Source organism: Takifugu rubripes, chromosome 21 (assembly GCF_901000725.2).
Source record: "Takifugu rubripes chromosome 21, fTakRub1.2, whole genome shotgun sequence".
In the NCBI taxonomy this organism is placed as follows: Eukaryota; Metazoa; Chordata; class Actinopteri; order Tetraodontiformes; family Tetraodontidae; genus Takifugu; species Takifugu rubripes.
Window position 1 is genome coordinate 15,373,378 of NC_042305.1, and position 26,454 is coordinate 15,399,831.

Genomic DNA, 26,454 nt, shown 5'->3' on the forward strand with positions numbered 1-26,454 from the left:
ATCTGTCAATCAGGGTGAGCCAGGCATGGAAGGGGAGGCTGGACCAAATGGACCCGATGGAGCCAAGGCAAGTTGAAACGCCAGACATGCTGTCACTTGAAGTTTGATTTACTAAGCTTCAATAATTTCACCTGTATGCATAATAGACGAAAAAAAGGATTCAAAATTTTGGGGTTAAACATATTAATTCTGTCCTAAGTGTCGTGCTGTTGACCCAGCAAACAGCGTATTGTCGTGTGAACAGTTGGAGCCTCCTGTGTAAGTCACTGGCCTTTGTGCACTCTGTTCAAACTTAGTGGAAAACAGATAGTGATACTATTTTTGGAGCTGTTGTGTTTGGCAAATTTTATTACTGAAAAAGACTGAAAACCAAGAAAAAAAAAGGCTGCTGAGTAAACGGAGCCAACCTGCTGGAAGCTGACGAGTAAGTTTTGGCTTCGAAAAAGTCACAATGTGATCGCAGAGAACACTGAGGATTAGACCAAAGTCGGCCCGAGAGCATGTTCATCTTTGTCCAGTACAGGATGTTTTAGTAAACCACTTTGATTGTTTTTGGCCTCGATGTGACTGATAAGTGACAGTCCAACGGGAATTTGCAACTCAACTGTTACAGAAATAAAAATCACTGTATTGTGTATGATTCATTGACATAAACTAATTTGTCAAGATAGATTCCAATAGACCTTCAGAAAATGATAAATCTATTTTTGACTACCTTATTACAATATGTTGTAGAAAAAGGGAATGCCTCATTCCTATTTTCCACTGTTAGAGCCTTATGGAGTGATTATTAAATGTCTATAGTGCAGGGCTGCTTCACTTATTTCAATATGTATCCAATAAATAGGATTTATAGATTAAATCACCATTGAATGTTGATGTGACATTTTTAATTTATGGTGTTTAGTAGTAAAATAACCATTTAACTCATCATTTGATGTTATTACAAAAGGATCCATGTTATTTAGCATAAACCTGTGCCCCCTGAAATCAACTTTCTGTCTGTTTCACAAAATAAGAGAAGCCGAGTTGTTTTTCGAACTAATCTTAGAAACCTTAAACACTCACAAAATCACCTCTGTTTCATTTTTATCTTTTAATTTCCTGTAAATCAGAATCAGATATGAAAAAAAAAATTAGTTGGCACTGCATATTTCCTCGTTCCTCACTGCTGGTGAGCTGACATTGACCTGAAAAGTGGTTTATAAGGCACAAACTTTACAAACCATTAAACAGAGGAATAACTGTCTCCGCCGGGTTTTAATGCTCATCCTCCACTGTGTTGCGTTGCCATGCATTTCACTAAGCCGTGCCACAATAAGCTACATCAAATATTAATATTTAAAGAAAAACACCACGGCAACAACAAAAATGGATTATGAGGTTCAAGAAGTAAAAATAAAGTTTTTATCAGAGTGTAATAATGGATGCCTCTCTCTGAAGCAAGCCTGTTTCTACTAAATGCCCGATAACTGCAAAGAAAATTCAAAATTCCCCCTCGGACGCAGCGCTGGCCTTTTTTCTTTTTGCTTTTGTTTCATTCCCTCGATACATGTGCTCGCCTGATGTGAGAGTTTGGCCGCCCAACCATCGCTCGCCATAAAAGAAAGAGAATTCAAATCCCCAACTCTTGTGATGATGCAGCAGCAAATGTGCAGCTGAGTCCTGACCTACTTTCAGCCATCACCATGTCTGAGGATCATCAAGCTACTCTGACTTTTCATCTCAAAATGTTTTGGAATTCCAGCCAAAACTCAGTTTACATCTCAAAGCCGTCGCTGTAGAAACCTTAATCCTGGGCCAGCCAAGAGGCTAATCTACATGTTCTGGATTGGTATATTATTAGTTACAACTAAAGAGACAGCCTTGCATTTATATATCGAGTCATTTATCAAGGGTGCCTACGTTTTCTTTTCTTTTGTGACTTTCTTTCAGGGTGAAAAGGGAGACACTGGTCCAGATGGCGCCAACGGAGATGTTGGTGAAATTGGTCTAAAAGGAAATGAAGGACCCTTAGGGCCTCCCGGACTAACAGGTGTAAGGGTGAGTGCCCCAGCTGGTAACTCCAGATTTCATTCAGTCCAGCAATAAGACAGCTTTAAAGCTGGTTTCGATTTTCTTTTATTAGGGTCGCGAGGGCATGCCTGGCAGAATTGGTGAAAGAGGAATACCAGGGCCAAAGGTCAGTCATTTCTATTTCTCTAAAGTCGTCCATGGGAGTTTGGTTTCTTAGTAGGTTAAAAGTAAACAGGATGGAGCTTCGCATGCAGGACACTGCTCACCAAAAAGACCACCAATATCAGTTTTGCTTTGCCAAACTATAAGTCTGTGATCAGTCCTGCACATTTTTGGCTGTTCTCCAGGGTAGCAAAGGTCAACAGGGTGACCTGGGGGAAACCGGGCCAGTTGGAGAGCAGGGAGAGGTGGGGTTTATCGGGAAAAAAGGGACCAGAGGGACCATCGGACCAGTGGTAATATATCCAAACATTGTGGGGTTGCGTTCTCTCACAGACAGATACGATGTAAGTTAAGTGTGCCTTTTTTTCTAGGGTACTCCAGGTAGAATGGGCCAGCAAGGAGATCCAGGCATATCAGGTTATCAGGTTAGAACTTTCTTGGTTGCAGCACCTCATCCATCTCATATAGTTTTGAACTTTCTCTTTTTGTTGTATAAAACAAGCAGGAAGCTAAAAGTGTTGCACCATTGGGAACACAGTACAATTATCGACATCCAAACATATTATATAGGACTTTTCTATGGTGGTGAGACTTAAAATGAGTACATACAGTTTCCCTCCTGAGTTTGCAGAAGTTTTATCTCCCTCTGCTTCTACTTCATTTAACATTGTCAACATTATGAATGTAATATCTCATGCAGTTAATTAAAGTGAAGGCAGGGACTTGTGAAATGAGCCACATAATTTCTTTTCTTGTCACAGGGTCACATGGGACCACAGGGCCCCCAAGGACCTCCAGGGCCAAAAGGCGAAAAGGTATAGTCCCATGCTTAATTGGTGTTTCTAATCACCGTCTGTGCATTTGATTGTGTCTAATGAGCTCTGAAAGGGCTGTAACGGTCACATTACTTTAACAACCAGAAACTGTCAAGAGGCTCATTGTCTGAGAATGCAGTGTCCATTTTTGTTTTTATACAAGGAAAAACTTTAGCTGTGTCCCTAATTACTGCGTCTCCTGCCTGCTGTCATCTGTGCAGCACATCTACAGTCATCCACAATCTTATCAGTGATATAAACTGGGGACGCCAGTTAATTTGCGCTGTCAAATGTATATGATTAGCCAAACACCTGGATTCCTCTGGTTATGAATTTGGGGAAATTAGTGCTGTAATTTATACTCATTGTGACATGAGCAGCACAAAAGAGAACAGAGCGAGCAATAGTTTAGTCTGGAGCTCATTTGCTTTATTTTAGTCCCAAGGCAGGATCCATCTGGATGTGGCAGGCTGTTAGGTTAGGTATTTTCTCCTCGCCAATATTCCCAGAATAATCACTATGCTGGTTCATTCTAATTAGGTCTCTGTCACATTGCAAAATGCATTATTATCAGTTGAGAACTGGTCAAGCCAGATCATTTCAGCACGTAAACACTGTGGATGCTGATAGCGAGCTGCCTTTTTACGTCAAAATGACGCTGACCTCCATGTTGTCACAGCATCACAGCAGTTGACATATTTATTTGACACATGCATAGAAATGACACGTGCACACACCTGTGTTTATTGTCTGATGAGTCCCATTAAGTTCCTGGACTAAACATTGGCTCAATGTCGGTGAAATGGCCCCATTGTGAATAATAGTGCATGGGATGATTTGCCATTTCTATGAAGAGAACAGGCAGAGTGTTTCCATTACTGAACTCTTTTAAACAAAGCAACTATTGATTTTTGCACACACTTTCTTACTACACTGTTCACACACACACACACACACACACACGCACACACACACACAGGGTGAAGAAGGAGATGGCAACAAGGTCAAAGGTCCTCCAGGCCCTCAAGGTGACAGAGTGAGTACATACATGTTCTTTGTTTTTCTTGCTTTTTTTTTAAACTGACGATCTGTCTAATTAATTTCCATATGAATTCAGGGTCCTCCCGGAGTCCAAGGACAGAGAGGAGAGCCAGGTGATCCTGGACACATTGTAAGTCAAACAATCAATCGCTATTGACACCTTCTTTGATGTCACTTTCTTTAATCTGTAGAAAATGTTTTTTCAGGGACAAAAGGGTGTTGAAGGAAAGAGAGGAGAGGCAGGGGCCCCTGGGATTCCTGTAAGTATCAAATTCTGTCTCAAATGAAGATTGATGATGACAGATACTCCGATATAATTCAAATAAAATATTATTGATTGTTTTAGGGAGTTCTAGGTCCAAAAGGACAATCAGGGCCGAAAGGATCCAAAGGTGACCAAGTAAGGACTTTAAGAACCTATGTTGTATCTGGGAGAGGAGCGCTCTTATTTCTTTTGGTTTTGTGCTTTTACTGTGTGTAATTCTATTTTTTTACATTTTTTATTTATTATGAGGTGACCTTGAGTGCACTTAAAAAGGCTCCTATAAATAAAATATGTTATCGTTGTTGTTGTTATTGGTTTGTAATTTCAGTCATGGAGCTGAAACATTTATTTCTTCAGGGTCAGAAAGGAAAATCGGGGGCAAGAGGTGCTTCTGGTTACAAAGGACCACCAGTGAGTTGGATGCATTTCTTGATAGCTTCTGTTTCAGCATTGGTTTGAACTCCTCTGCAACTCTCTGCTCTTCTCTAAGGGTCCAGAGGGTCCATCTGGCCCAAGGGGGGTAGTGGGCAGGGAAGGATTTGAGGGCCCACCTGGTCAGGATGGACTGCAAGGCAAAGATGGAAGTAAAGGCCTTAAGGTGGGAAATCTAAAACAGACCCTGAGAGTGAATGAAAAAAGGTTTTTTTTAATTAATAAGCAACATTATTTTATATTGTTTTCTCAGGGAGAGCAAGGAGATGATGGGGAAGTGGGCTTACCTGGTAAACCAGGAAACCAGGGTAAAACCGGTACAGTAGGACATCCTGGAATTCAAGGCTTCTCAGGACCAAGGGTGACTGAACTGAATAGTGCAACTCAGCTTTAGTCTGACTCATCTGGAACTGTGCTGTGACATCTATTTCATAATCTCAAAGGGCAGACGGTGCAAAACAGTGTTTATTTCCCCAAAAGAGCTCATGTTGCCAATGTTTATTAGCAGGCAGCCTTGATTTTTGTGGTCTTGCCAATATTATATAACTTTGTCTTTAGCATGACTGTATCAAAATAATTTATTATGACATATGTAGGCCAGATTGTCATAAATTCTAATCTCGGTTTATTGTGAGTCCAAATCTTTTAAACAGCACCAGTGGTGTTATCTGCCTTAAGGCTCAGAGAAATACTTGCACTAGTAGTGACTACTGTTAACCATGTAGAATGTGAGGGAAATGCATGTGTTTCCTTCTCCAGGGTGAGAAGGGTCTGCCAGGTCACCACGGTGCATCAGGGAAAAGAGGCTCCATCGGCTCAATTGGGTTACCAGGAAATCAAGGAGATGCTGGATCTAAAGGACAACCAGTCAGCACTGACAACAAATTCAAAGTTCAATTTATTTCCCTTGTCTTTGCAGTGAATAAAGCTTAATTTCTGTGTGTTTAATAGGGAGATCCTGGAGAAAAAGGGCTTCCAGGGGTGTGGGGTCTGTTTGGACCAAAGGTACGGGCTGTTATAAGTGAATGACCCAAAAATAGCATATCGGTCCCTGCTAACTAAAGACTCAATGCATAAAGTGTCCAGAGGTGGATTACAGGACTTTACACTCTTATTGCAATCATATACATTTACAATACTGAATAAATGCAGGAAACCTTCTTTGTTAAACTTACAACCAAAATAACTTTGGTGACCTTTTCCTGCAGTAAAAATGTGTTAGAATAGAAGTTAGAATAGAATTCCCCCATCTTGATACGACGTACAGCACAGCGTTAATCATAATGTCGGGTAGAGGGCGTGTGTGAGGCAGAACTAAGAGAAAGTTACAAAAAATAAATTGATGTCATCAATTTAAAATAAAAGTCCCTTTTTAGTCTTCTGCTTCATTTTAATTGAATTCCTTTAATCAAATGCCTGTAATTAATACATTTAGATAACACCGATACACAGATTTAATAGATGCTCTGTTAAATTAAATTGTACAAAAAACTGGTAACACTTTAGTTGAGTCGTTAGATGACTATGATGCATTCAGTTCAATAGGAACTGCATTAAATATTAAGTACTTTCCTTAAATAACCATGCCTCTACAGTATTTCAGTAACAACAATCTTCTAACAAGGCAGAAAATATTTATCATGGTTTATTTAGGTTTCACTAATGTGCTTTCGCATCAGGTATAATGAGATTTTTAGTCAGCATATTTTTAGTAAAGCAAATATTCCCTGTGTGTTTTTAGGGGCCGCCAGGCGACACAGGCCCAGCGGGTATACAGGGACCAAAAGGACCTCGTGGACTGATGGTGAGTGGAGAACGAAAGGCAGAGTGGAATCTTTGCATGTTGATGGTGAAATATTATCAGAGCTTCCATCATATACTGTAGTCTGACTAGCCGTCTTTCTCCAGGGTGTAGAAGGAGCGCTGGGACCCACCGGCATCATCGGCCCCAGCGGTCATCCTGTATGTATCTCCTATCCTTTCTTGTGCCAAGCGTTATGCACATTCTGCTGTCAAGCAACGATGGAGCAATTGTTTGTCTATTTTCTCTCCATCAGGGAGCCCAGGGTGACAGAGGAAGTCAGGGGGAGATGGTGCGTGGCGCCACTTTTGATAACTCCTCTTCTGTCTTCTGTGAGCTTAGATTAGGACAATTAACATGTAGCCAGCTACATAGTTGGCTTTGCCCTCAAGACCTTTCATTTCCTTTTGTGCTTCACTCGCTGTTGTAACATTGCCTGTGACTTGGCTGGCGTGGAATTTCTGTCAGGGTGATAAATACGTACTGTGTGCTCAACTTTAGCCTTTTAAGAGGTTGTTGAGTGCTCACACAGGCATATTTCACTGCGTGAAAATAAGATTTCATGTGTAGAAATAGGATTTCCGAGTGAGTTCTTGCAAAGAATGAAGAAGGTGTGGGTTTCCACTTTAGCTCAACTCTTAAAAGCATCATTTAATTGTGAAAGAGTACATTTATGACTATGGCTTTCTTTTGTTTTTCATCTGCAACAGGGGCTGCAAGGACAAAGGGTGAGTGATTGCACTTTACCCGTGGCCTGGTCAGCATGAGGGAAAGAACTGCAGTATTTCATCATCTTCTGATAAAGCTTCTTAATACTAATAATGGTAATACAGCAACACAATCTTTCAGGGCTCTCCTGGCCCCCGTGGACCAGCAGGACCACCAGTACGTCAACTCATTTGAAATTCTCCTTTGCTCTTTAAATAGCTTCATAAGAACACAAACTAGATATAGAAAATCAGCAAACATCATTAAAAGCACAGCCTCTCTTTTCTTTTTCAGGGTCTCCCCAGTTCCCCCATTTTATTTGTAAGCATCTTTGCATTTAAATGAGTTCATGGTCGTCTGTATAGACCTGAAGAAATAATAGAAGTATTAATACTTCCTGTTTTCCCTGGCAGAGAAATGAGGATCTTGGCTCCACGTTTCAGGTCCTGGTTGATTCTGATCCTGCACTGAGACCACAGGTCAGTGAGGTTACCTTAACCACGTTACCATAACTTGGTTGATTGTTTCTGGTTGTGTTCCTATTTGGAGATTAACTTGTTCTGTAATCAACTTCCAGATTATGGACCTGCATCTTTTGGACCAGGGTACAGCAATTTTCAAGACCCTGCAGCACATCAGCACTATGATCCAGAGTCTGAAGAACCCGGTGGGAACCCGAGAGAACCCTGCACGGATCTGCAGGGACCTCTACAACTGTGAAGAGAAGATGAACGATGGTGATTCGACGGCTGACCGACTTTTGTGATTCCTATGCAGATGTAAGGACCTTCGTTAGCCCAGGTTCATTTCCTTTTCTGACACTTACAGGCGCTTACTGGATCGACCCAAACCTCGGCTGTGGCGCTGACACCATTGAGGTGATGTGCAACTTCACTGGTGGGGGACAGACTTGCCTGAAACCTGTCACTGTGTCCAAGGTTTGTCAGAAAAGATCACGGCTTCCAGTTCAGTCTTGATCATTTCATGACTTGCTCCACGGCTGCACGGAGAAACAACTTCACTGTATCAGTCCCAATGAAATCCTTTTTTTAGATGGAGATCGATGTGGGTCGAATCCAGATGAACTTCATCCATCTTTTGAGCACCGAGGCTGTGCAGCACATCACAATTCACTGCCTCAACACACCTGTGTGGGCAGAAGGAGCCTCTCTGCAACCTTCTGACAAAGCTGTGAGCTTCAGAGCCTGGACAGGGGAGAGGATTCAGGCGGGAGACCTCCTGGAGCCGCTGATACCAAGGGATGACTGCTGGGTATGGGCTCTTATCTGCTGATGGCGTATAGATATAGTGAAGCTACCACATCTCTGTCCATTCTGTTTCCCAAAAGCCTTGCTTTTATTTAGATTTTGGATGTAAACTGTCAGAGGGAGGAACTGAAAGGTTTGATCCATCTTCATGTCAGGGTGTTTACGGCACCCCAGACTTTGGTCCACAAAATGGCTACTTCCACTGACACTTTCTGTTTGTCTTCCTCACTTTCAGATGAGAGATGGCCACTGGCACCGGACCCACTTCATCTTCCAGACCCAGGACCCGAACTTACTCCCCATAGTGGAGGTTTACAACCTCCCGACAACAGAGCAAGGCGCACGCTACCACCTGGAGGTTGGACCTGTGTGCTTCCTATAGACCGTGTTCAGAGTGACTGCATGGAGGATGAAGGCCAGTGCTGATGAGGAGGGGGGTAAAAACTTGGGATTTTTCAGAACAATAGCCCCCCTACCCTCTCCTAATTTCCTTGAACGCTTGAACTGGAGGATGGTGGAGGCACAAGAATGAAGGCCGGTTGAAAACTGCAGATCCTCCGAAGCTTTGTTTTCAGAGACTTGTCTGAATACACGTTTGGGAAAAAGAGGGTATGAGCATTATCTCTCGGACCATGCTGCGCCACACTTCCTACATGGTCTGATATCCAATGTTGCAAACTCCCCCCCCCCCAAACACTGACATTTTCCCTAAGGTGCCTGCGCCTGCGACTTTAATTTTGGTTGACTATTTATATGTACTGTATATATAAGGTGCAATCATTATTGCTCCACAACCCACATTTTCAACATCATATCATTCATTCAGATAAACTAGGTCTCAGCCAGACAGCGGCGTACGATCCAGCCCGCTCGTTGGGGTCCGTCACCCAGCGCTGACGCCCCCACATTTATCCAGCTGCCGTCGACCAACTGCTGTGTGATGCTTTCCATGGACAGAAGAGATTTCGGCAGTGACCTGAGAAAAGTGTGTCAAGATGCTACCTCGTATCGCGCCTTTCATCTCGCCGCCGCCGAGACGTTACCCTTTGTAATCGGAGATGACAGCTGGTGCTCCAACACTGACACAATCAGCTGAGATCTCTCTCAACACGGGAAGATTGCAAAATATACACGCAGGAAGGCATTCGTTAAATTATATTTTCAAGCTATTTTAACATTTTCATATACTTTGTACTATGTGACACTGAGTTTCTTTTAATTATGCAGACTTTTCGATCTACAGGGGATTCTATTTAAAATTTTATTTAAATTCTGAGTTTTCTAGTTCAGAACCAGTCATGTTTTATCACATTTGTCATTTGGAGCTTTTAAGATTCTACATTCTGTATGTCTGTCAGGTGGTGAAATGTATTTTAGGATTTATTTTATATCTGCATTTTTTTTTTTACTCAGAGCTGCAGCAGAAACGGTTGGTTTCCCCAATCAGAAAACTCAGAGGACTTTTTGAAATATCCAAGGTTGAACTACACATCGCACCAGAGCTTAGTTTTTTAGTCTGTGCAAATGTCCTGTGCTAGATGAAAGACATTTAATGGTAATTCAATAAATTAAATGTTTTTTTGACAAGCAGACTTCCTTTTTAAAACATAAAGGAATCAGCGCCATCCCGTTACACTGCTTTATTTTCACATTCCCGGTTTCATCTCGGGCACATCGCGTGACGGCCCCCATCGATGGGAAGGTTGACTCCGGTAATGAAGCTGGCAGCGTCGGATGCCAGGAAGGCGATGCTGTGTGCCACTTCCTCCACCTCCCCTGGTCGGCCCAGGGCGTGCGTTTGCTGACACCTCTCCAGGAACTGGTGGCGGAGAAGACGGAGAGATCAGTGCTGCCGGGCTGAGCTGCTTCAGTACCGCTACAGCTTTACTTTGATCACTGCCTGCTCTGAGCAGATGAAGAACCACTGCGATGGGAATCATGTGAGAATGGCATTGACTTGATGCGTTACCTGTTTGTACTGCTGCTCATCTAGTCCTGCTCTCTTGTGGACATCTGTGATGATGACGCCGGGGCTGAGGAGGGGAAGCAAAGGCCGCAACGCTTGTTAGGTCCCAAACACTCAATTCAAAACAGTATGTGAACACAACCGGCAGGTTGCCACTCACCACACAGAGTTCACCCTCACTTGCTTACTCGCCAGCTCTGAAACGGATTCATTTCCATTTTAATTGCATTTGTCAATGTTTATGATGCCGAACATGCAGCAGCAGGAGGAAAAACAACTTGCTCACCGAGGGCTGTACAGCGTGTGAACTGATCGATGGCAGACTTGGACATGCAGTAAGCCAGCACACCGGGGAACTACAGGAAGAAAAACAAGGCATAAAAGTTCAACAACAACACAGACTTTTAAAGAAAACTCCAAAAAGCCAGCGGCCAGATGCTTAATACCCACAGATCTCTGTCCATTCACACTGGACACGTTGACGACGGAGCCTTTGGTCTTGATCAGGTGCGGCACACAGAGCTGAGTCAGATGGAAGACTGACCTGCAACGTTGAACAAAAGGCACCTCCTTTAGGAGCCGTCTGTCTGGACTGTACAATTATCATGTGAGGAGAGCAGCCCTGTGCAGACAGTCGGCCAGTTTACGCGTGTCTGTGTCACAGCCGACGTCAGCCGAACCTTCTAAAACAGGACCAGACCTCTCAGTATTATTCTTATGCTCTATTCATCACTGTGAGATGTTCAAGTATAGGAAGTATTTATGAGTACGCTGAATGTTTCATGTTCACTGCTGTGGCTATTTTCTTTTTCTCCCCCATTTTAAAACTAATTTGAAAAATGTAGTTTTCTGATCACCTGCTGTGCGAGTCAACACATAATATTCAAAATGTCCAAAAGACTACATATTCCAAATCTATTTGGTGGAATTTGAACATTAGTTCTTATTATTCTGATTTCTAAGGTTACATTTATTCCCAGATGTATCATCACTAAAAGTCTTGCTTGTGAGACTGAGCGGAAACTCACCTGACATTAATGTTCATCACCCTGTCGTACTGAGCCAGGTCTGCGCTCTCGATGCCGCCCATGGCGAGGATCCCAGCACTGTTGACCAGGACGTCCAGCCGGCCAAAGTGAGCCACAGTTCGCTCTACTGTCTTCTTTACCGTCTCCTCATCGGTGAGGTCTCCAGGAACAAGCAGTGGCTGCACATTTGCCACATGTGCAGTTTGAGAAAGAGGTGACACGATTGCAACAGCTGGAAACATGATTTGTTCTTTGGTTTCGCACCTATTAATGCAGATGACTGGATGTGAGTTTGGAGGTCTCTGCTTAGAGTATTGATTAGAATGTTTTGAAGCAGTTTAGTTGCAAAGCTGCAACAAACTGTGTTTACTGGAGAAGAAATTTTGGATTTGAATGTACTGTGTTGCAGACGCACACGTCAACGATCAGTGTGAGTATTGCGTCACTTCCTGTCTCCTCTATCGTTCGTTGGTTGCATTGTGCACGGGGTGCCGTATTCACTTAATATTGAACACTTGGTGTGTTGTATTCACTTAATATTGAACACTTGGTGTGTTGTATTCACTTTACTTTAAATTTTGAACACTTGAGACATTCTAGTCACCCGATATCAACAGTGAGAAACAACCCATATTAAACAAATACAGGGCTTCGCCGATCACTAGCGTTAGCATGGCCTCACCGTCTGTTTCACCCGGTGTCTTTGTCTGTTCAGAGTGCGAAATGTTTAGTTACTCCTCTGCCTCCCTTAGTGAAGGGAATAGGTGCAGAAAGTGTAGTTTATTTATGGCTATGGAGGCGAGACTTAGCGAGCTTGAGACGCGGTTCCGCAGTTTGGAGTTAGCTGGAGTTGCGTCATGTAGCCAGGGTAAGCTAGCTGCTGCGGAGCCGCCTAGCGTAGCTACAGCTAGCGGTCCCCCGGCAGCAGCCGGCTAGCCAGGGCGGCTGGGTGACGGTTCGTAGGAAGCGTAGCCCAAAACAAAGGCCCGCGGTGCACCACCACCCGCTTCCCGTGGCTAACCGCTTTTCCCCACTCGGCGACACACCCGCTGAGAAACCGACCCTGGTAATTGGCGACTCTGTTTTGCGCCACGTGAAGCCGACTCCAGCGACCATAGTTAGGTGCATTCCGGGGGCCAGAGCGGGCGACATAGAAGCAAATTTATGGCTGCTGGCGAGACGTAATCGTAAATTTGGTAAAGTTATTATTCACGTCGGAGCCAACGACACCCGGCTTCGTCAGTCGGAGGTCACTTGAAGTCGGTGTGTAACTACGCAAAAACGATGTCGGACTCCGTAGCATTCTCTGGTCCCCTCCCCAATCTGGTCAGCGAGGAGATGTTTAGCCGCATGTCATCGCTTCGTCGCTGGCTGTCACGGTGGTGCCCCGATAACCAGGTGGCCTTTATAGACAATTGGAGCACCTTTTGGGGAAAACCTGGTCTGATTACGAGAGACGGTGTCCATCCCACGCGAGATGGTGCTTCTCTCATTTCTAGTAATCTGGCTAATTTTATTAGACCCAAAGTGACCTGACAATCCAGGGTCCAGACCAGGATGCAGAGTTGTAGTCTTACACACCTCTCTGCTGCTTCCTTAGAACCCTCACCCACCAACAATAACATATTTAACACTATAGAGGTAGTCTCTGTTCCACGGTTAAAAGTTCACCAAGCACAGAGCAGGGGAGCGGTCAATCACCAAAATCTTATTAAAATTAATACTGAAGCACAAGTTGGAGAAACTAATATCACAATTAAGTGTGGACTGTTAAATATTAGATCTCTTTTGTGTAAATCCCTGTTAGTGCACGACCTGATAGCGGATCATCACATTGATTTATTTTGTCTTACTGAGACCTGGCTTCAGGAGGAGTATGTGAGCTTAAATGAATCTACTCCTCCTACCCATCTTAATTATCATATTCCACGTGTTACTGGTCGAGGAGGGGGAGTGGCAGCAATCTATCACTCCAAGTTATTAATTAATCCCAGACCAAAACATAGCTTCAGTTCATTTGAAAGCCCGACTCTTGGCATCACTCATCTGAACTGGAGGACAGAAAAGCCACTTCTGTTTGTAGTTGTATATCGGCCCCCTGCTGGGCCACATTCAGAGTTCCTGTCTGAGTTCTCTGATTTCTTATCTGACTTGGTCCTTAGAACGGAAAAAGTCATTATCATTGGAGACTTTAATATCCATATGGACGTTATAAATGACAGCTTTAGAAATGGCTTCATTTCATTACTTGAGTCAGTTGGTTTCCTCCAGCAGATAAACCAACCAACTCACAGCTTTAACCACACCCTAGATCTAGTTCTGACTTATGGTGTTGAGGTAGAACATGTGTCAGTGTTCCCTCAGAACCCCCTCCTGTCAGACCATTCTTTGATCACTTTTACATTTACGATTAGGGATTCTTCTATGCTCAGAGCTCAGTCTTACTATAGCAGATGTCTTTCAGATAATGCTGTAGCTAAGTTTAAGGAAGTGATCCCTGTGCTGATCCCAGGACCACCGTGTGTTTCCCCAGGGATCAATCATTATAATCTTAGCCCTGCTGAGGTTGACTCTATTGCTGAAGGTGCAGCAACCTCACTGAGAATCATGCTTGATTCTGTTGCCCCCCTGAAAAAGAAAATAGTAAATCAGAGGAGGTGTGCCCCCTGGTATAATTCACATATCAGGACCCTCAAGCAGAAAGTGCGAAGACTGGAAAGGAAGTGGCATTCTTGTAAAATAGACAGCTACCATGTAGCCTGGAAAGACTGTCTATTAGGTTACAAAAAGGCCCTTCGCAAGGCTAGAACAGCTTATTTTTCTTCTTTGATTGAGGAAAATAAGAACAACCCCAGGTTTCTTTTCAGCACTGTGGCCAAATTAACCAAGAGTCACAGTGTTTTAGATCCACGTATCCGTTCTTCCCTTAGTGGTGAAGACTTCATGAGCTTCTTCACTGATAAAGTTCTAGCTATCAGAGAGAAAGCTAACCAGGCCATCCCAACAACTGGACCATCACCAGATGTGCCGACTGTGGGAACATACAGGTTCTCCAACGAGCCCTTAAGCTCCTTCAGCCCTATATATTTTTCTGAGGCGTCATCGCTAATTCAGAAATCCAAGACCACCACGTGTCTTTTAGATCCCATCCCAACACACCTGTTGAAGGATGTTTTACCATTGATAGGCAGTTCTATCCTGGACCAGATCAATGGTTCTTTAGTGTCAGGTTATGTACCCCGGTCCTACAAGGTGGCAGTGATTAAGCCGTTGCTTAAAAAACCATCACTGGATCCCGATGTCTTAGCAAATTATAGGCCAATATCCAACCTTCCTTTTATCTCTAAAGTTCTAGAGAAGGTGGTGGTGACTCAGTTACTGGAGCACCTGCAGAGGAACAGCCTGTTTGAGATGTTTCAGTCAGGCTTTAGAGCTCACCACAGCACAGAAACAGCACTTCTTAAAGTCACTAATGATCTTCTCATAGCTTCCGATCATGGACTGGTCTCTATGCTGGTTCTGCTGGACCTCAGTGCTGCTTTTGATACTGTTGATCACAGCATCCTGTTACAGAGACTGGAACATGTGATTGGGATTAAAGGGACAGCACTAGACTGGTTTAGATCATACTTATCTGATAGATACCAGTTTGCCCATGTCCATAGTGTTCCCTCCTCATACAGTAGGGTTAGCCATGGAGTTCCTCAAGGTTCTGTACTCGGACCAATCCTCTTCACATTGTACATGCTTCCCTTAGGGAACATTATTCGGCAAAATCTCTCCTTCAACTCACACATTAAATTAGTTTCTAGAAGTGCCTTTTTTCACATCACAAAGATCAGGAAACTGCTGACGCGGCATGATGCTGAAAAGTTAGTCCATGCATTTGTTACTTCCAGGCTGGACTACTGTAACTCCTTATTATCAGGGTGTCCAAACAACTCTTTAAGAAGCCTCCAGTTGATCCAAAATGCTGCAGCCAGAGTTCTGACAGGTATTGACAAAAGAGATCACATTAGTCCTGTACTGGCGTCGCTTCATTGGCTGCCCGTTAAATTTAGAATAATTTTTAAAACCCTTCTTTTGACCTACAAGGTCCTCAGAGGCCTAGCTCCATCCTACCTGGAGGAGCTAGTGATACCTTACCAGCCCAATAGACCGCTCCGCTCTCAGAATGCTGGTCTACTTGTGGTTCCCAGAGTTTCCAGGAGTAGAATGGGGGGCCGAGCATTTAGCTACCAGGCCCCCCTGCTATGGAACCATCTCCCTGTCCAGGTACGGGAGGCTGACTCCATCGCTACTTTTAAGATCAGACTCAAAACCTACCTCTTTGAAAAAGCTTATTGTCACTAATTCTGTAGTTCCAGTTACTATCATAGACAGACAAATTATCATACCTAGGGGGTCGTCTAATCGTTAGGTCACATCTTAGTTATGCTGTTATAGGCCAAGGCTGCCGGGGTCCGGAAACATGATCACCTGACAGGCCTCTGTCACTCCACTGGGTCATGGTTTCCTCTCCTCATCAAGCAGACTAGTTATGCTGATTCTTGTGTAGTTTTTCTGCTTCTCCCCCCCCCCCCTCTATTTATTTACAGGTATCGCCACCCTCGGAGCTGCATAATGACCTCCGGCCCCGCTGAAGTGATTGTGCATCATATTTTTTGTGTGTGTTTCTGTGCTCTGTGCCTCTCCTCTCCCCTCCCCCTCCTTCTCCTCTCCCTCTCCTCTTTCCCCTCCTCCTCTCCTCTACCTCCCCTCCACTCTACTCTACTTCTCCTCTCCTCTACCCCTCTCCTCTCCTACCTATCCTATCCTCTACCTGTCCTCCCCCTTCTCCTCTCTCTTTACCCAGCCGGCCATCAGCAGGAGGGTCCCCCTACATGAGCCTGGTCCTGCTCAAGGTTTCTTCCTGTTAAAGGGGAGTTTTTCCTTGCCACTGTTGCTTGTCTGGGGTCAGGCCCTGGGATTCTGGAAAGCGCCTTGAAACAATTTTGATTGTATAAGACGCTATATAAATAAAGATTGATTGACTGTTCTTTCTAATCAGATTAAACGAATGTCAACTAACCACCGTGGTGCAGTAATGTGCATCTCGTCGCACCTGAATTCCCATGAAATAAAGAGGTCAGCGTGTGTGCACAGCAGCAATGGCAGCAAAGCCCCGAGTTACCTCTGCAGCGCCACATTCAACGCACTCTCGGGCCACTTTTCGGAGGTTTTCCTCGTCCCGGCCGTTAAGAGCCAATAGAGCGCCCAGTTTGGCGAACAGGACGCCGGCACCTGCACCGATCCCCGAGCTCGCACCGGTTATCAGGGCTACTTTCCCCTTGAGGGAAGACACCTAAAACACACGTTTAAAAGTCGATGTTGCAAGCTGCACAAGCATAATTCCGCTGCAATGTCAACTCACTTTAAAAGCATCGCCTGAAGTCATGGGGTTCGACATGGGGAACAGCGAACCTCCCCCAAATTCGGATGAAATGAAGTAAGAGAAACTAACAAATATCTACAGCCGAACCGGCCCGGGGTCTGCGAACCTGTTTGCCTTGCACGTACGTCATATTTAAGAGCCAACGCCTGAACCACGAAACGTCATATTTGTGCGACAGCGAGTCACATTTTAGATTAAAGATGAATCTTTTAATGGTTAATAACTATTCAGGTTGGCTCATTTAGTACTGATTGGTCTGATATAAGTGGAAGCACACAGGAACAAGTTAGAATTCACTGATTTTCCAACTACAGTCCTAAAGCAATGTTGATAACATAATAATGCTTTGTAGAAAAAATCTTTAATACAAAACATTGAGAATTAACATACACACAACATAAAAAGTAAAATATGCTTCCGCACACTGCAGTTTTGAAAACAGTGGAATTCTTTTTACAGTTCTAACCAACATTCTTTAGAATTTATCCAGCAAACGGGTTGGCGTGGATGGTCACATCCTTTATGCGTGTTTCAGTCAGAGGGCGGAATGTCTTCTCATTGACAGGAAGTTTCTCTATTTCATCCAAGGTTTCCAGGCCATCAATGACCCTGTTGAAGAGATCAAACTGTCACTCAGATACATGTGAGTCTTTATTTCTACTATTTTACAATAAAGACAGAACTTACTTTCCAAACGCCGTGTACTTCATGTCCAGGTGGGGCTGTTTGGCATAAGTGATGAAAAACTGGGAGCCATTTGTGTTGGGTCCATTATTTGCCATTGAGACCACTCCTCTGACATTATGCTGAATGAATGAATGAATAATAACTATTAATGTGGGCCACCAATTTAGAGACTTAAACGACGTTGATCCTTACTTTTAGATGTTCACTGAATTCATCTTCAAACTTGCGACCCCATATACTTGTTCCACCTTTACCAGACCCTGAGCAGATTTTTTTTTTTTTTTTAAAAAGCACAACAAAACAATTTTATTTTTGTCAACATTCTATTTTGTAAAATGCTAAGTGCTTTAACTGTTCCATACCCGTAGGATCTCCTGTTTGAACCATGAAACCTTTAATATTTCGATGGAAAGTGCAGTCATTGTAAAATCCGCTGGCACACAAGGCCAGAAAGTTCTGTAGTTGTATATTAGAATATGTATTACAAGGCTTGGAGATAGAAATAAGTGCTATCACAGCATATTGTATTAACAAAGAGAAGAAATTACTGCTTTGTACCAGTTATAAAATGTTACATTAACACATAGGTAACCACTCACCTCACAACTTTTCGGCGTGCGTTCACAGAATAATTCGATTTTAATTTCTCCTAGATCTGTATGAAGGGTAACCGCCTGTAAAATAAAAGCAACATAATACCACTGATCAGTAACTAAAACACCATACAAGCAATCGGTCTGCAACTATATACGATTTTGTTGCAAAGGCGTTTTAACACATTCGAGCAGAACAAACGTCATACGAGCTTTAAATCTTTAGGAATTTCATGAAAATAAAACAATTTACCACAACACACCATTTAACATAATGAAATTTTAGTCACAGGAAAATTACCATTTTAAACGCTGCGTCTCTGCGACTGTGTGTTTGAGAATCATTTCCGTCTAGAAACAATCATCAAGCTGAATGGTTCCGCAGAAGAAAAATGAACAGACAAACGCAATACAGTATACCGGTACTCATCTTTGGTACTTTATTAGTATTGTAACTTTCTTGTAAAAAATATTGTCCGTTTGCTAAACGAGTTACAAATTTATTTGTAATAACAACTATTTAAATTTATTTGTCCACATTTATTTCCCAGGTAGTCATTCCTAATATTTTAATCTACCTTCAGCCAAGAAGCCTCTTTTTTTTTGGACATGTGTGTTTATAAGTACGGTTATATGCCACCTATTACATAAGGTTCCTTTTTAAAATTGGTATGAAATATGTGTAACTATAGACACACACATACATTTAATGGAATCTTGATGTTAAAAATTTACAACTCACAAGTTCTGTAACTAAATGCAATACATATTAAAGAAACTCAAGGATGTCTTTAAAAAATACATTTTAATACCAAATCTTATAACCTGAATACTATTACTTTAGAAAATATATACAACAAAGACAGATCTGTTTTGATAAATTGTTTTTTTATTTCATGTTAACTGTGTGGTGTCGAGAAAACAGGGCACAAACATACTACTCATTATCACATCAGTCGTGTTCACACCAATGCAAATTTTGGCAAAAACACTGCAGAAAGCCAAACTGAGTTCACCATAAGTTTTAAAAAAAATGGAATAAATTTAAAGGAGGAAGAACAAAACGTCATGGTTCCAAAACTCTGTTTCCCAACATACACATTTAACAACACAATGATGACACAAAATAACTATACAGTTCTAGTACAAATATTCACTGACACAATGTGGAGAATTTAAAATCACCAGAATTAAATCAAGTGCTTTCCTTAAAAACAAACTCATACACACACGCACACACTTTACATACAGTATTTAAAATCAGTCAATATCAAATACACGAAAAATAGCAAAGAATATATAGCAATGCATATAAAACCTTGCATATACAAAACAACACGTCAAATTTAAAAAAAAATACCAGGTGTTATAAAAAAAACTAGGCAAATAAGACAAAAATGAGTTCTAGCTTACTTCCTGAGAATTTCAGTAACATTTCACTACAAATACCAGTGAAAACTCAGAGAAAAATTGGTCATTGTTGAGAGATTTGCAGAAAACAAGACAGTTAAACAATTTACTGGCGCCACGTCTCAAGCAACAAAACTCCAAACGTCAACTAATGTGAACGCTAAGGTCTAAGGTCACAGCTCATCATAATACGTGATTGTCTCGATCAGTGTAGTATTGCTCATGGGTCAGTTACAAAACGCAGCTGGGACTGACCAAAGTTTCACTGTGAGTACTTTAAGTGAGTAAAAGTCACTTATTCTCATTACTAGCTGTCAGTTAATTGAGCCTTCCCACGTGAGAAAACAGCCAAAATGTGCTGTACAGGTCAAGTTATCATTATTTACATTTACTCCAATGTAACATATGGGAGAGGTGCTATAGTGCAAATACAATACTCCAAATAAAGTTGGATGCCCATATTTTAATAAAGGCAATGGTGCATAATACAGTGACAAGTCATAAAATTCTGCAAATTTAAATTGCCTCACTGTTTCACAATGTAAGCATTGTACTGCATACTGTTGCTCCCCAACTTTATTTGTTGGCTTAGTGACATTTTTCTTATTCTTCTGAGCTGTCAGAGGTACACAGAAACAAATCCAAACAATAACGTGATCCTTTAAGAATCCTATTTTTGATGGGACAAAACATAATTTCCTCTCTTGTAAGAGAACCCAAGACTATTGTCACGCTCAGTTAAATATATTTAACTGCAAAAAAGCCAAACTGTTTCCATAAAAAAAGGTGAAAATCACCATTTTCTTTCACAATGCTCAAAAGAATATGCTTTGCAATATGAAATCAAGCCAAAATCTGCTCTTTTTCTACATATTCTTACCAGGAAACCCTGATTTTTTTGTTCTAGCTTTCACACTGCAGAGAATGGCAGCTGTGCAGAGTAACACTGGTTGAGCTACAGCTGCCTGAGGTTAAATGGCACAGCCATTGTCATGCAATGATGCAGCAAAACAAAACCGCTCACACCTCATAACTCACATTTGAGGCAACAAAATCTATCCCGTACTAGCCCCAATGCTGCCAAAACACTGTGACAAAATCTGAAATACACAACAAACGTCATGTTAGACTAATTAGCAGTCTAGTGTAGCTTTATAGACATTAATCTGCATCAAAGCACCGAGTTCATCTCATTCAACAGGTTAAATAACACATTACCTAACAGCTAATTCAATTCCAAAGCCTTGAAAGGCAGAAATGCCCAATTTCTCTTGAATTTGAGTGCAACTGTATTTTGGTTCAATGTTCAGTTTAATATTGCACGGGGTTTCTAACAGACAAAACAACGGGAGTGTAGGAGTCTGAACATATATCGAGGAAGGAATTTTGTGAGCCGATACCAATAATCAATAATTACTTGGTGGCTTATATTGCTAAGATTACAAGTAATGATTTGTTCAAATTTTTGGAAGGAAAAGAAACTGTAAGCTCATGGATTTATGCTTAATGCTGAATGTTACTGCACCGGCAACAGTGCTGCAATATGTAGAGACGTCAGCTGAAATTGTATTATTGATAATATTAACAAATAATTTACTGAGAATTTATCAGGCTTCCCAGAACAGAACCTTAGACCACCAATGCTTTTGTGATTCTGAGCTCATTGCTTGATACAAGAGCCCAAAACATGAAGTAAAGATAAACCTTTACATTGGTAATTCAGACATTTTGTATCCTTCCCCCAAACAAATGTGTTATCCTGCTAAACCTTCTGTTGTTTTGATGCAGAAAAGACTTTTTATTACTCGGGAGAGAAGCCTTCATGTATGTTTTGTGCAATAATAATAATATTAATTAAAAAAATGAACTAAAACTACAATGCATAAAGACCTTCCCACTGAAAAGCATCAGTCAGTAAAGTTTGGTCAGCGAGTCAAAAGCACAACACACCTAAATAAATTAATACACCTAGAGTACATGAACACAAAGCTAAATGTAATAAATACCTGATATATAAATTTATAGTCGATGTCGGAACTGAACTGTTACTTGTGCTTGGAGCAAATATGTAAAGGAGGGTTAAAAACACAGAAATCAGAGGTCAACCTGATACTCCGGCTGTTCAGGTGAGGGCGGCTCCGCCCTTCGGGGCTCGCCCTCGCGCTGCAGCGGTGCCTTCTGGGACAGCAGGCCTGGCTTCACTCGCCGCCGCAGCGGTGCCTTCAGGCCGGTTCTTTGTCGACTTTCCACAGCTGCTCCTTGACCTCGGTGGACAGGGTGTTGAACAGGTCCTCCTCCACCACCAGGCCCGTCCTCTTCAGCTGCCTGCACTCGCCCAGCTCCACCGGCAGGCATTCCAGGCGGTTCCCTCTCAGCTCCAGCTGCGTCAGCCCCGTCAGCTCCCCAAAGCGGGACGGCAGGGACTGCAGGCAATTGTTTCCCAAGTTCAAAGTGCGGAGCTTCTTGCACTGGAACAGCTCGTTTGGCAGGCTCTCGATCTTTTGTGGCGGGTGAGAGGATGGAAACCAACATGAAGGCATTTATTTTAAGATGCTTTAAGAGGCAGTTCAGTTAAATGGAATCAATCATGAGATTAACTCACCCTGTTGGCCGTCACTGCGAGGTAATGAAGATTCTGCAGAAAGCCTACATCTGTGGGTATAAACGTTAAGTTATTATGGCTCAGGTCCAAGAACCGCAGCTTCCTGCAGTAAAACAACTGGCTGGGGATCTTCTCGATCTTGTTCCTGTTCAAATACAGCTTCTCCAGGTTAATGAGAGCGCCGATCTGGATCGGAATGTAGGCGATCTGGTTGTACCAGAGCTTAAGGCAAACCAGCCGATGGAGGTGCTGGAAGCTGATGATCTCCTCGATGGTCTTCAGGTTGTTGTCCTTCAGGTCGATCTCCTGCACGTTGTGCAAGCTGAAGATGGAGTGCGGGATGCGCTCCAGGTCGCAGCGGATCAGTTCCAGCTCCGTCAGGTTCACCATCTTCTTCAGGCTGTTGAGCACCATCAGCTTGGTGCCCTCGTTGTTGATGGAGAGCTTCTGGAGGTGCAAGCCCACGTCGGTGACCACCTGAGGTAGCTTGGTGAGGTTGCTCTTCAGACGGAGGACTTTGAGCCTCTTGAGCTCCCTGAGCCCGTCGATGACGATGTAGCGGTTGTTGTCCGCGCTGAGGTTCCCCGTCAGATGAAGCTCGCTGAGATTCTTCAGACTGTAGATCCATAGCGGAATCTCTTTGATGTCAGTGAACTTGATGTGGAGTGACTTCAGGTTCTCCCACAGGAAAGCCAAGGCGGGGGCTTCGATTTTGGCTGGGGTGTGATAGAGCCACATTTCCCGGAGGTTGTCCAGCTGGGCGATGATCGGGGGGATGGTGACGTCGGGGATGAGCTCCAGTTTGAGGACCTCGAGCTCCATCAGGTCGAACACTGTGTCCGGGATGCCGCTAAGCATGAAAAGATGCAGCTCCAGCTTCTCCTGCGAGTTCTTGGTGATCCTCTGCCTCAGCTTGTCCAGCGTCCACTCGTTATTGAGGTTCAGCTGCCTCAGCTTATTCTCGCTAACTTCTGAAAGGAACACGGCGAAGCGCTTGGAGTACAGAGGATCGTACTGGTCGATCATGTGCATCATGAAGGCAAAGTCGTTTTTCACGTCGGGGATGTCGCTGTAGCTACTCTCCTCCCGTATCGACTCGAAGGAATACTTCTTTAAGGAGCGGCGCAGCATCCAGCAGAGCGTGTACATGCAGATCAGGCCGTAAACGACCACCAAGCTGATGTAAAAACAGGCTAAGATTTTAAACAGCGTCGCCAGCGGGTGAGCGCAGCGGTACACGCTGTAGCCCGTCAGGCTCTCGATATTTACAGAACAGTCAACACTGAATTTAATATCGTGCACGTAATACCCTGTGTAGCAGATGATCAAAATGAACTTGATGACTTTGATGATAGTCTGACGGATGTACAGCCTGTAGACGATGTCGCCCTCTTCCACGTGGATGCGGAACTTCTTGACCTTTTCAAAGAGGGCTTTCGCCTGCTCGCCCTCTTTCTTGTCCAGAACGCCCGTCTCCGTTCTGTCTACAATGCCCTGCTCGAAGCGCGTCTTTGTCTTCTGGAGCATGGGAACGCTCGCTTCCACGTCCTCGCTGATGACGGACTCCTTGTGGTCCATGGAGCCGTTCATTTTCATCGGTTTAGGGTCGCTCTCTTCAACCACCGTCTCCGACAGCGCCCTGGTTGTCCACGGAGAGTCGAAGCATTTCAGCAAAATGGATACAAAATGCTCTAGTTTGGAGCTCGTCCGTGGGAACTTAAACCAGAAGTTGCTGCAGGCTAAGAATATAAGGGTATGAAGTAACACTAGATAGGGAAAATACTTAGCAAACCAGTGCAATCGGTTCTCATAGCAAACCGCATCCACGTAGTTGTACTGGTGCCGGTCCAAATCATACTGGATGCCTTTGGGCTCCATGAAAAAGGGGCTGGAGAGGGTAGAATTATTCTTCTTGCAGGTCTGATTGTCCACCCATTTACAAGGCAGGCAGATCATCTTGTCCTGGGTGACCTGCAGGGTACCGCCAAACACGGAAATCATGAGCATGACGATGGAGATGTAATCAGTGAACACGTCCCACCACGGTTTCAGGATGCGGTACGCTGGCTGCGTGTCCACAAAGTACCGCAGTTCGGTGATGGGGATCATGGTTCAGCTGCAGGAGACATAAAAATGCAATAAAAAATGAACGGGATCACAAAAATGGGACGGCCCCTGCAAAATCTGTGATTAAAATTCCCCCTTGAGCCGCAACAACGTACACAAATCAATCCCAGGATAATGTAAATAACATATCACATCTTTAGTTACGTTGATGAGCACAGAGAAGCCTGATAGATCCTCACTTGTGAGTAACAGCCTTCACCACACAGGTTGTGATGCTACTGATTCCTCTCATCTTAGCAGACACATTTAATTTCCCTTTCACACTGGAAACAGCGTTTCAAGCCATTATGTAAACTCAAATATAGATGCGTCACCACTATCCAGGCTAGAGATCAGTGATATAACAGCAAACGTTAGCGTAGACATTCCACCCTTACACATTTTGTCAGAACATCTCAGTTGCATCTGTGGCTAAACTGAGCAGCACTAAATTCATAAGCTACATCATCAATTTAGACTCACTTATTTTGTCCACTAATATTTGAATTCAATCTATGAGGAAACTAACTGTGGCAAAGGTTTTTAATCACCCACTCATAATCAGCAGTAAATCAATTTTGCATCCACGCAGCTCCAAACTCAGCATCCACCATCAGAAAGTCACACTTAAGTCGATTATCCAAACGATTTGCATCAATTACAACAAATTGAAGAAGGCTTAGTCAAAGATGAAAATGGTCATCACTTACAAATCCCAACTGCATGTCATTCTGAATCCACATGTAAAACAGCCATTTGCAACCACTGGATTGCCGCTGCCGCTGCTGCTGCTGTACATCAGAGGCAGATAAAGCCATTAAAATCAATGTCTGACCGTGTGTGTGAGTGGCACACCCAGCGTGTAGGCTTGAAAGCCACTTTTCTAAAGATGATGTTCCGTTTTGGCTTGTTAAACCCAAACAACATGACTGCTGGAGGAGCCACCGCGCTCCGCCGTTCACTATTCTTAGCCATTTCCTTTAATAATAACCAGAGTATTGTCTGTGGGGGCCTTGAAAAGCACCTTGACCTTGAGGAGGAGATCCTGTTTATCTTATGGAGGCTGCTGTCTCCAACCAGTGTCTCTCTGGAATACTTGGCTGTCACCTTTTGGACCTTGGCCATCCACCAAAACCCACACCTACATTACAAAAGTCAGGGGCTGGCATTAATCACAGTTTGTGCTTAGGAAATTGTAAAAGCATGGAGTCAATTTGGCTGGTGTGGTTCTAAGCCAAGGAAGCATATTCAGACTGGCCAGGGTTCAGAGAAACACTGGTACACTAAACAGCATTTCCCCAGTTCTTATCTGCAGCGGTGAGGTTGTGTTGCTACGCTCACCAGTTCGATGGTGTTATCTGTATTCCAGTGCCTGACGATGTCCCTGGTGGACAAGCCACTTTCTGTGTTTCCAGATCTCTTTTTGGACCATTTCCTCATTTATTGCAAAGGGATTGAAGTGCAGTCCTGATAAAGAAAGAGGCAGGAAAATGAAAATGTGGTTTCAACGTTTCATATTGGAGTGACACATTTGATTATCAAATCAGTCAAGAAAGTTAGCTGCATGGCTTAACTGGTTTATTAAACAATATTGGATTTTACACTGTGCTTTTCATAAACTGGGATGCGGTGTTATATTGGAACAAATATGCGGGTAACATCGATATATGTTGAAAATCGATACTTGTATGTCATTGGTATTGATTCAGGTCGCTCCCCTGGCGTTTTTGGCGTATGACACGCCCAGTGTGAGGATGTAAACCGACATCTAACATCACTTCTTACAATCGGAATATTGCAGAAATTGATAGAAGTGATTCTAGTAAGGTCTGAACAGACAAAGCTGGGATGCTGTAACCTCCGGAGCTAAGCTAGCTGACTGCACTGAATCTACCGGGAAAGTTTACATCCGAGCAAACCATAACCTAATTCTGCCGGTGACACGTAGCTAATGCGTATTTATGGGGGATTTTTAGCTTACTAGAGTTGATGTTCTGTGGTCGACTCCAGTTCTGCTCATCAGTATATGTTTAAAAATTGTGTCCATTGTCGCTATTATCTTAGTTTGCTAGCAGTTGTTTTTCTGGAACAGCGCCGCCGCTATACCACCGGGACGAAAG

At 43.2% G+C, this 26,454-nt stretch overlaps 4 protein-coding genes across 7 annotated transcripts in view; 1 reads left to right on the top strand and 3 right to left on the bottom strand.

Annotated features, from left to right (window-relative positions):
* col27a1b (collagen, type XXVII, alpha 1b) overlaps positions 1–10,037 on the top strand; it is a 42,672-nt gene extending 32,635 nt beyond the window's left edge. For both annotated transcript variants that reach the window (XM_029829742.1, XM_029829743.1), the window contains exons 36-61: positions 14–67; positions 1,936–2,043; positions 2,129–2,182; positions 2,364–2,471; positions 2,550–2,603; positions 2,940–2,993; positions 3,973–4,029; positions 4,111–4,164; positions 4,241–4,294; positions 4,381–4,434; positions 4,657–4,710; positions 4,790–4,897; positions 4,985–5,092; positions 5,491–5,598; positions 5,683–5,736; positions 6,473–6,535; positions 6,640–6,693; positions 6,789–6,824; positions 7,243–7,260; positions 7,382–7,417; positions 7,535–7,561; positions 7,654–7,719; positions 7,818–7,977; positions 8,069–8,178; positions 8,294–8,512; positions 8,744–10,037. In XM_029829742.1, coding sequence (XP_029685602.1) covers positions 14–67; positions 1,936–2,043; positions 2,129–2,182; positions 2,364–2,471; positions 2,550–2,603; positions 2,940–2,993; positions 3,973–4,029; positions 4,111–4,164; positions 4,241–4,294; positions 4,381–4,434; positions 4,657–4,710; positions 4,790–4,897; positions 4,985–5,092; positions 5,491–5,598; positions 5,683–5,736; positions 6,473–6,535; positions 6,640–6,693; positions 6,789–6,824; positions 7,243–7,260; positions 7,382–7,417; positions 7,535–7,561; positions 7,654–7,719; positions 7,818–7,977; positions 8,069–8,178; positions 8,294–8,512; positions 8,744–8,890 — 2,019 coding nt within the window. In that variant the 3' untranslated portion in view covers positions 8,891–10,037. The remainder of the gene's footprint in view (positions 1–13; positions 68–1,935; positions 2,044–2,128; positions 2,183–2,363; positions 2,472–2,549; positions 2,604–2,939; positions 2,994–3,972; positions 4,030–4,110; positions 4,165–4,240; positions 4,295–4,380; positions 4,435–4,656; positions 4,711–4,789; positions 4,898–4,984; positions 5,093–5,490; positions 5,599–5,682; positions 5,737–6,472; positions 6,536–6,639; positions 6,694–6,788; positions 6,825–7,242; positions 7,261–7,381; positions 7,418–7,534; positions 7,562–7,653; positions 7,720–7,817; positions 7,978–8,068; positions 8,179–8,293; positions 8,513–8,743) is intronic.
* Positions 10,038–10,043: 6 nt separating this feature from the next.
* LOC101066612 (3-oxoacyl-[acyl-carrier-protein] reductase FabG) lies at positions 10,044–17,078 on the bottom strand. The gene is made up of 8 exons (XM_003975107.3): positions 16,916–17,078; positions 16,676–16,846; positions 11,503–11,681; positions 10,925–11,018; positions 10,761–10,830; positions 10,635–10,671; positions 10,478–10,541; positions 10,044–10,327 (listed from the first exon to the last, which is right to left on the bottom strand). The coding sequence occupies exons 1-8, from the start codon at positions 16,949–16,951 to the stop codon at positions 10,169–10,171; spliced, it is 810 nt and encodes a 269-aa protein (XP_003975156.2). The 5' UTR covers positions 16,952–17,078; the 3' UTR covers positions 10,044–10,168.
* A 200-nt stretch (positions 17,079–17,278) lies between these two features.
* Positions 17,279–18,628, bottom strand: ppil3 (peptidylprolyl isomerase (cyclophilin)-like 3). Of its 2 annotated transcripts, none has more exons than XM_011615972.2 (6): positions 18,518–18,628; positions 18,223–18,297; positions 17,986–18,079; positions 17,816–17,883; positions 17,624–17,742; positions 17,279–17,545 (listed from the first exon to the last, which is right to left on the bottom strand). In XM_011615972.2, exons 1-6 carry the CDS (start codon positions 18,518–18,520, stop codon positions 17,419–17,421), a joined length of 486 nt encoding a protein of 161 aa, XP_011614274.1. In that variant the 5' UTR covers positions 18,521–18,628; the 3' UTR covers positions 17,279–17,418. The 2 variants fall into 2 exon arrangements, with proteins under 2 accessions (XP_011614274.1, XP_029685604.1); XM_029829744.1 differs by having other exon boundaries at positions 18,480–18,525.
* A 457-nt stretch (positions 18,629–19,085) lies between these two features.
* lrrc8ab (leucine rich repeat containing 8 VRAC subunit Ab) lies at positions 19,086–26,454 on the bottom strand. Of its 2 annotated transcripts, XM_029829702.1 has the most exons (5): positions 26,316–26,454; positions 25,676–25,801; positions 25,045–25,125; positions 22,229–24,344; positions 19,086–22,124 (listed from the first exon to the last, which is right to left on the bottom strand). In XM_029829702.1, exons 4-5 carry the CDS (start codon positions 24,335–24,337, stop codon positions 21,849–21,851), a joined length of 2,385 nt encoding a protein of 794 aa, XP_029685562.1. In that variant the 5' UTR covers positions 24,338–24,344; positions 25,045–25,125; positions 25,676–25,801; positions 26,316–26,454; the 3' UTR covers positions 19,086–21,848. The 2 variants fall into 2 exon arrangements, with proteins under 2 accessions (XP_029685562.1, XP_003975249.2); XM_003975200.3 differs by lacking the exon at positions 25,045–25,125.